The sequence below is a fragment of the Atta colombica genome, unplaced genomic scaffold (genome assembly GCF_001594045.1).
Source record: "Atta colombica isolate Treedump-2 unplaced genomic scaffold, Acol1.0 scaffold189, whole genome shotgun sequence".
In the NCBI taxonomy this organism is placed as follows: Eukaryota; Metazoa; Arthropoda; class Insecta; order Hymenoptera; family Formicidae; genus Atta; species Atta colombica.
The window spans coordinates 1,952,595-1,962,274 of NW_017259281.1; the positions used below are offsets into that span (position 1 = coordinate 1,952,595).

Here is a 9,680-nt window from a genome sequence, read left to right on the forward strand (position 1 = left end):
TATTTTGACATTTAGTTGCCGGTATTAATAATAAAAGTTTGTTGTATAATTGCCGTAATAAAACACAAGATTTACGATTGTTTCTGATTAGAAAGACGAGAATTGCAATGAAGGAAATCTGAGTTGTACATGTTCGCAGCTGTTTTAATACAAGTGTGGATATCAGGTGTTGAACCTGATTACTGCGTTTGTGCGCGAAATTCCTTAGACGCTTACGTAACTACGGATACAATAAACTTAGTAAAAAAATAAAATTTGCGCCATTTGTATAATCAACTGTAAGAAGGCAATGGAATTTCTTCTTGTTTGCTCTCTCGTTTCTTGAAACGATTCGCACTTCACACTTCATAGCATTATAGACTTTGATAATAAAAAAAGAGCAAATGTTCACTAAACATTTGCTCTTTTTTAAGCAAGCACTAAAAATTCTGCAAATATATTTCTGAATTAACTTGGTATTGTACAGCGATTGTGTGTGTATGTGTGAAATTAGATATAATTAAATATATCATTAATTTATTCGGAATCTTATTAAAAACAATTGAAGCAAATGAAAATATACGAAAAAAATATCGATGCGGAAATAGCAATAACCTTTGGTAAGTGTAATTAGTTAATAAATAAAAATTCATTCCTGGAATCAGAGGAAGAGAAGAGAAAAATATCATAGATCGTGGATATGAAGACAATGGGAGAGGGTCGCGTCGGCATTTATGAATATAACATTCGCTCGTCTCGTAACGTTGTTCGAGCAGAAAACATCGCGATTTTTTGTCAATCGGTGAAAGTTCACCGATGATCCCAGACAATCCCGGAAGCCGCGCTGCTCCACTCGTCGCAACGTGGAAAGAATCGGTATTGTGCATCGCACGCGCTCGAGCTTGGACGAACGCGTGCAGTCGCCTCTGGTTCAAGCCGTTTCAGCAAGGGCCGTTGAACCGAAACGACCAACCGGAACGACGTCCGATACTTTTTCCTTCTTCAATAACGGGCGATCCGCCGCGCGCGGATACTAATCGAGCGAAAATCAAGGACGCACCGGCGAACGTCGTGTCGCGCCCCGCCGCGCTCGATTTCAGGGCTAAGAAAGCGCGCATTGCAATGCAAAAGCAAGAGAACATCGACAGGAAGAAGCGAATTTTTATTGATTGTTTGTAGTAATAAATTTTAATAATTACCAATTTTCACTTAATATTGTTTAATAATTATTCTTTCGCTCACTTAAAACTCGTATTATTTTAAGTCTAAACGTATAAATATTTTAAGTCTAAACGTATAAATAGCTATAATGTATAAAGCAAAAACTTAAAGAATATTTTATCTTTGAAAATTTCATGCTAAATGTATTCTGAAAAAGGAAAGATTTCCAAAATTTGTTTAAGATAAAAATTGAATTTAATATGAATATAAGATCAAAATTATACTCATTTACATTTGATTTTTACATTAAATTTGATTTTAAAAATATATATCTAAGAAAAAAATTCAGATCGTATGTATTAACATAATGTATAAACGTAAAAATTTTACTTTAGAAGAAAAATGGATAATCTTATAAGTTTAGTAAAAAACTTTAGTAAAAATATTCCGGCTATTTTTGCTGAATTTATGACAAACTTTAGTTGCCTCAAAGTAAAAAATACCGAATAAAAGAAATGTAAAATAAAAAATACATTTATAAATCCATTTAAGATTATTACCTTAGTAAAGTAACTTATATTATTCTCAAGCGCGAACAATTCTCAAAATTTACTTTATAAAAAGTACTATGTAAAAAGTACTTTAGAATACGTCGATTGCTTATTTACTCGAAAAGTAAAATAAATTTTACATAAGTGAGCGCCTATCCTTCTATGGACATGCCATTTTCATAAAATTTACTAGAATTCTACTAGCGTATATTACTTTACATTTCTCTCCATATTGATAAATTCTTTGATTTTTGCATTTTAATTAATTCTATTGGCATCTCAGAATTTATAAAAATCTACAATTTTGATATTAGAATAGTCAAATATAGTTGATTTTATTAGAATACAAAGATCACATCATCTCTTAATCTCTCACGTTTCATCCTACGTAAAAGTCTCAGCTATTTTCCGAATTCTCAGAATCTAACTCATGTAACATCCATAAAATTATAGGATTATCACATTCCGTGATCTTTGAACCGTATCTCGTGTCCGACATTCACACATTCCGGCACAACGCAAGGTTTTACTAGTTGTACACTGAAAGGAAAGATTGACTGAATATGTCATAGCATTTTTAATTAGTTGCAAGAGCTAATTTTGGTTACGTTAGTCTATCGTAATCTCTATATTCTCATTGCGGATAGGCTATGCAATCAAAAATTAGTTGCTGCAACCAATTAAAAATGTTATCCGGTAATATTTTAATTTGTGCATCTAGTTTGGTGCAACAGCCAATTTTTTCTTTCAATGTAGATTAACAATAGACTTACTTCTGCAGACGATCGAAAATACTTTCGCCAGTGCCCTGCGCGCAATTCCACCTGAGAAAATCAGTAATCGTTGAGTGACAGCACGCACATCCATGATCAGAAATCCACCGATGAAATGTAATCGTCAGCAACCGAGCACTTGGAGACTCGCGGATTTTCGTTGATACTCCGGCGTTCACCGCGTGCACGCGCACTCACCGCGACGTTTGCGTTGGTCGCTCAGGAAAATCAGTGATCTCGATCCCGATCACGAAGGAGAGATCCAGTCAAATCACCGCGTCGATCTTACTCAACTGCGCGCACTGGCACAACGTATATCCGTGGCACACATCAACACAACGCAACCGTTCTACAAATCTAGATACTTTACTTCTTCCTGATTCTACCTTTGGACCCCCAAGGAGAACGAGAAAGTTAAAATAATATCACATTAATCGAATCATGACAAAAAAAATAACACAAATTTGGTTAATATGATGTTAAATTAACATTATTTTAACTTTTTTATTTGCCTTGGACCGCTTCTTTCCGGTTTATCATCTGATTGCGCTGCTACGAGTCCGGCACCTATCGAGAAAGAATCCGTGAATTACGTTCGCGATAAACGCGATAATTTTTTTACTTCATGGATGCAATTTAATGAAACGTTAAATTCGCAGGGCGATTCAATCTGAACTGTATTGGAAGTTTAATTTGCGAGGACTTTGCGTGTGTCTCCAAGTTAGAAAGAAACGATGCTCCGCGTAAATTACTAACTGCGATTATGATTCACATATCGAAGTAATCTCTTTTCGTTCCGCGATACCGAGAATGGTTTCGCACGATACAAATCGCAGATACCTTCCACTTCACTTCATTCCCGCCGATAGACTCTCATACGTCTTTTTCTTACAATCATCTAAAAGAGGAATCATTTAACACGCAAAGTCAGTGAACTGAAAAATTTTCAATCAATCAACATTTGTCTCACTCGTTTATTTCCTGCTTTCAATGTGTAAAAAATTTAATTTAAGAAATTTCTCCACTTTAAAATTTAGCATAATAGTCAACTTTCAACAAAGAAGAGAAAAATCGATACTACGTAAAATTTACAACAAAATTTGATTCCTAATTACTGATATAAAACTCACTTTTTGTGCAATTTATCGAACACTTGCTATCTGTATCTGAATCCCCCATATTCACAAAACCCACAGATTTCACAGATTCCCGTCCTTCTCTTCGTAGAAGAAGATGAGGGCCGCGCACAAAAGGCACACTCTCGAAATCGATTCCGATCTCGATCAGCGTGGATCGGTCCCGGTGGCAGACTCGCGACGCGCGCGCGAGGACGCGTCGCAGGCGATCGCGGGCGATCTACGGGATCGCGAATGTTGGGACCGCTCGGCGCGACTCTCGAGCATGTGTGCGTAATCGCAGCGATATAAGACGGCCGCGATGCGGTTTCACGGATGCAGGGAGAAGGGGGTTACATCAGAAAATACACGAAGAGTCCACGCTCGGCTTGGTTCGGTCGGTTGTTCACGATGACGGCGACGACGACGACAACGACGATGACACGACGCGCGAGAACGCGCCGCGCCGAGGCACCGCTTCGACTCTGCTTCGTTTCGCAAGTGTCGACGACGGGACCGACAAATAGCTGTCCAGATCCAGCTGGGTACCACGATGAAGCTGGCCCGATTCGACGCGAGAGACCATGGCGTGTATGCACGAGGCAAGGCGGATCCGACAGCACAAACCGGCACGAAGGAACGGCTTCGACGGCGCGGAGCGTGAGCGAGAGGGGCCCGACGGGGCCTAATCTGACCGGAGGGGCTCCTATGCTCCCTTCGTGCTAACTTTCCCTTGGCGAAAGGTGGCTGCCGAGCTGCGGTCGGCCGAGATTTTCCTTGCCGACCATGCCTTTAACAATAAACATTAACAATAATAGTTTTACAATAATATTAATTTATATACCGATTTTATTTTTATTCTGTTTATATTCTGTTTTTATGTTTATTGTTCTGAACTTTTATTTATTTTATGGTTTGATATTCAATTATTTTTTAATTGATATTATTGCGGCTGAAAAAGATCAAATAGAATAAAAACTTATTTCGCTATTTGTATCAATTTTAGATTTTAATGGATTAAATAGGGGATATTAATTTAACATTTTTGTCTGTCATTGTGTTCGTACTTAGTTCAACAAATTTTATTATATTAAAGAACTTTACATAATTTGTACAAGCACAAATCATGGCAGCTTCACATATTAATATCAATTGTATCAAGTTACCTGCTTCACTTTGTGTAATTGGTATAAATACATTTATTAAGCCTATTAAATTTTAATAACATAGAAATGAATCGTGACTTTCTTTCTTTATATCTTTTACTTTTAATAATTTTGTGATAATTCCTTTTAGATTTTATTTTAAAATCTTGATATTACCAAGAAATTTATTACGACCGTGCATCTATAGATTTCTTAGTTGAGGTTCTTATTTCGCTTGGGCGGGAGAGATCTCAGATTCAAACATCGCATCGCATGGCTGCTCCCGCGCCACGCCGGCTAAATATTTCGCGGAATATATTAAGATATTAGTCACGTAACTCAGTGGACCTCCGCCACTATTAGCTTTCGAAGCAAAGTGATTTCCACGCGATCTTGAAGCACGTGATTGGTATCCAGAACATGCAATATTTCAGTCTTGATACTAACACCTACACTTTTATTCAATAATAACCATTGATTCACTAAGATAATTATAGACTTTCTAGTATCTATTAAGTCTCATTTTTCAACCATTTTTTTATTCAAAACATAATTATAAAAAAACAAATATAAAAAATCAATTAATACAAAAAATTAAAATAGAAATTTATTATAATAATGTAAACAAAATAAATAAATAAATTATAACAAATTAAAAATGCTATAGTATCTTTCAATATCGGTTATCTTTAAAAATTTGCAATATTTTGCATATATTATATTTATCTTAAAGAAAGCTAATTTTAAGAAATAAATTTAGCTCTTGTAAACAAGATTGTAGTCTCCAGATATGAATCTTATTCTCTTATCAATTCTCCGACTCATTGTCAGACTGCATATCTGGCGTCATATACAGTCGTTGGCTGAACGTGCGAAGGGTCGTGTTTCCATTCGCAGATAATTCACAAGAGAGTTTGCGTACAAGAATATTTTGAAAGTAAGAGAATCCTTTTTCTTCGCGTATTATCTTACATACAAATTAACATTTGTGTTAACATATCTGTAATACATTTATGATTAAATATTCTTTTATGATTAAATCGAAACTATTCAATATAATTTATTGTTAAATTATTAGAGTTAATACGAACGTAGTATATCTCAACCTCTCTGTTCTCTTTCTCTCTCTCTCTCTCTCTCTCTCTCTCTCTCTCTTCTTTCTCTCTCTTTTTGATGCTGATATTTCGTTCAACTTGAGTGACTCTAGTACTCCGAGTACGTCAAGTTCACTTGAGCAGTTACGAGCGCCGAGGAAGAATTACATCAAATTCGGTTGGTAATCAAACAAATAGCGCATTCCTGCATCAGATAATATAATTCGACGCCAAAATACTTTCCGTTCCATAAACTCAGCTGATTGCAAAATTAAACAACCAAGACGAACCGCGCGATAAGTTTTATCACAAAGATAATAATTTTAACTGAATACACTCAACGATATAAACTTGTTGCAACATTTAAATTCAACCTGCAATAATTGCATTTATATGCCGATTTTATTCGCAATTTTAAATTAATCATCTATCTTTTAAATTTTATTTAGTGAAATACTGTATGTCTCTTAACTACTGTATGTTCGTATATTCTTGCACTGTTTATGCTAGACGCGATTTTATTGTTTAATCGTTTAATACAAAATGATCTGCAGAAACACTAGTCAAAAGCTGCTAATAGTCTTTGATAAACAAGTCAGATAAACAATCGCACAGACTGTACGCACACATGCACGCATACATCGAAATCTACATTCATCGGCAGCAGCGACGCGGGATGCTGCGTTTACTGATTATTCCGATTTGCTCAATTTGATCGGGGCACGAGAAGAGCCACGTGCTGGGTGTTGGTTGAAAATTTTGCGGCGTTGCCAGTCCACAGTTGTCTTCATTCCAACCATTGACACCGTTGAAGTACATCTCGACAAGATGGCAACGTTGACAGTGCCGCACGAGCGGCATGGTAGTCCGAGTCCGATGCCTAAATCGAGAAGCAGTTTACAGTGATCCACCGGATGCTAAAGAAGCTGTCGCGAAGGCCGATAAGATAGCGGGCGATTGTAGAAAATGGTACAAAAGAATGGAGAACGGAGGGATCTGTATCTAGCGCACATAACATATGCACAAGTATTTATAGCTTCTCGACTAGCAGGCGTCGGGAGATGACTACGGAACGCGGCTCTTGCTCCGTGTTTGGACATCGAGGATATCCCGATGGCGGGGTTAATGGGAAGTTTGAAATTACTTGTCTATCAGTGGGCGAGTATTGATGAATGGCGCGCGCCCGGTTTTATTTAAAAGAAGTTTACTTGAGAGGGTAATGGTCGACTTAGAACTCCAGATGTCTGAAGTAGAATGGGCTTTGGAACCCAATAAATAATACATTTGAAATGATTCTAAAAACTGTTTTCTATGTTATTATCTGGAAATGGTTGCATGGTATTAGTAATAACAGTTTAATCGTATTCAATGATAATTTCGTCATTATTACTATTCGATACGATCAGCTTCTCAATTTCGTGTTATTCGTTCCGTTGCATCGTTTCCAACTGGATATACCTTTGCACCTTATACTATTGCTAATCCCAATGACGTTAATCCTGCTTGTCGATGATCTACGGCGTCTTAGAGCACCGCTATCTCGAAGACTGTCTGGATCCATTACGCTGTTCGTTGTTGCGCCGAATGACTGTGAGGATTTATAGACGCATGTAGGCACTGTCCTCCCCGGAGTGAATGGATTTTATCATTTCATAGAACTCCGTGAAATTCCTCATGGCCGGCCGACAATGATGGCCAATCAACAAACCATTCTGATCTTCGCATATGTCGATTACAAAAGGAAACGTTCGAACATGTCTGTTCAGAATTTTTACTGATCTTCGTGACCCTTTAATTCTTTTTCTTCACGTCACTATTCACTTATTTTATTTCGATTAAGTTACATCGTCTTTCGTGAAATCGTGAAACGTGTCTAAAACGATAAAATACACTTCCTTCATCGTATGAACTCTATTTTTTTTCGACAAACAAATTAGCATCGATTAATCTCAATCTACCCGGTTTCTGTTTTCCTGCGGTACCAACATGGCGATTCGCTATGGAAACCGCGGTCAGATAATACGAAATAATACCGTTGCACTACATTTTCCGCGGGTTAATTACCAATGATGCAGACTATTCGATAATAAATGTGACAACACAAGTTTATCTCAAGATTATTATAAATGCTAAAATTCATTCTCTTTAGGGAAGATAGTATTTACGTATATATGTACAAATCCTCTTGATAAAAAGAAAAATCAATTTTTTTTCCATCTATTCAATTTCTATAAATATTTATCTCAGATCTAGATAGAACACAAAATTATAATAAAATCAAAATGACATCAAATTAAGCAGAGATTCTGATTTAGAGCATTCAGAAATAAGGAGACAATTTAGGATTTTTTTTTAAATTGTAACTCCGAATAAATTTTAGGAGCATATATATACATTTTGTACATATTTAATAACAATTTTTTTTAAATTTATTAATATTTGCCAGAATTATACGTTATATCGCACAAGATGTTTCATATGATCATAATTTGCCGTTAACAATGTAGGACCTATCCAAACAATCTAAAACAAAAGAGAAATATATATTTGTTATCAGTGATTCTTTTGTGTCTCGTTTCGTCAGGTGAAAAATTACAAAATTTTTTTAAATAAATCTTGTTTGAAAAAAGATTAGATATTTTTTCGTAATTTTTTCAACACTTTTTTTTACAAAAAGATTTATTATTACCATTTTATTGCTTTTATAGGTTTATAATTAGAGAAAATTTAATTAAAACAATTATTAATAATAAAAACAATTATTTCGAATTATTCACAAAATAAAATCGATCCGTTTATTAATTTTTATAACATCAACGAACTTGAAAAATACGATTTCGAGAAAAATGTTTTGAAATTTTGAGTACTAATAAGTATTAATGTTCAATTTTATTGGTATATATACTTACAGTTAATTTCTGGTTATAATCTGCCTTTCCATAAAACTTCTTTATTATATATATATATCTAGAAGATTCTGTTTTCTTTTGATGCTTTTTCTAACATAAACCAATTCGCGTGTTGTGCGAATAAAAACTTTCTAAACGCATCGAATGGTCAAACGGCTATTTACTAAATCGCTTCGTCAAATTTTCAAATTTTGAAATATCTTAGGAACATATTTCTTAGATGTTTTATTATAAGAATATGAAAAAAAAAGTTGATTTTTTAAAAGTTTTAAATCAAGATCTTTTTTAAATCATTTAAAAATCATTATCATGTTAAAGATTTATCATAAAATCATCATCAAATCAAATGATATCACGATGACTTTTCCTAAAATGATTTTTACTTGATATCATCTTTATTTTATTATTTTATTATTTTATTATTATTTTGTGTTCTATTTGCGATTGGTCTTTTACTGGCAAAAGAAATTATTAAAATAAAACGCACAATATAATCATGGAAATTATTGCCTGTTCGCTGGGATTGCAATTTTTAAAGTACGAATTACAAAGTAACGTCGCGCTACTCTTCAAATGCACGTCTTAATAAGAGATATAAGTATAGTTATTTCTATTTCTACTCAGACTGACCTTGCACTGAGATATTAATAGATAGTAAATCGCTGTATAAGTATTGATTGCGATAGCGTTGCTATATCGAGTTTGTCACATTTGTTTGATAGAATTGAATTGATAAATTCCAGTATTAATCTTTATGTAAGGATTCAATTGTATTACATAAAGTAGACATTGTATATCTTTTTATTCATCCTCAAATCAATAAAGGAAAATTAATTTTTACATAAATAGAGGAGTTAACTGTATTCTTAAATATTTATTTAATAAATTTCCTAATTTTTTAAAAATTTGTATAGATTTATATATGTAGATAATAATATTATATATAAATATGA

At 34.4% G+C, this 9,680-nt stretch overlaps 2 protein-coding genes across 2 annotated transcripts in view; one reads left to right on the forward strand and one right to left on the reverse strand.

Moving 5' to 3' along the window:
- The window catches only part of LOC108686783 (rho guanine nucleotide exchange factor 17), a 56,938-nt gene extending 54,397 nt beyond the window's left edge, over nucleotides 1-2,541 (reverse strand). Inside the window, exon 1 of the mRNA XM_018192248.1 lies at nucleotides 2,465-2,541. The gene's annotated coding sequence lies outside the window, so the exon portion shown is untranslated. The remainder of the gene's footprint in view (nucleotides 1-2,464) is intronic.
- A 1,374-nt stretch (nucleotides 2,542-3,915) lies between these two features.
- Nucleotides 3,916-4,305, forward strand: LOC108686755. Its single transcript, XM_018192205.1, has one exon. It carries the CDS (start codon nucleotides 3,916-3,918, stop codon nucleotides 4,303-4,305), a length of 390 nt encoding a protein of 129 aa, XP_018047694.1.
- The last annotated feature ends 5,375 nt before the right edge of the window (nucleotides 4,306-9,680 follow it).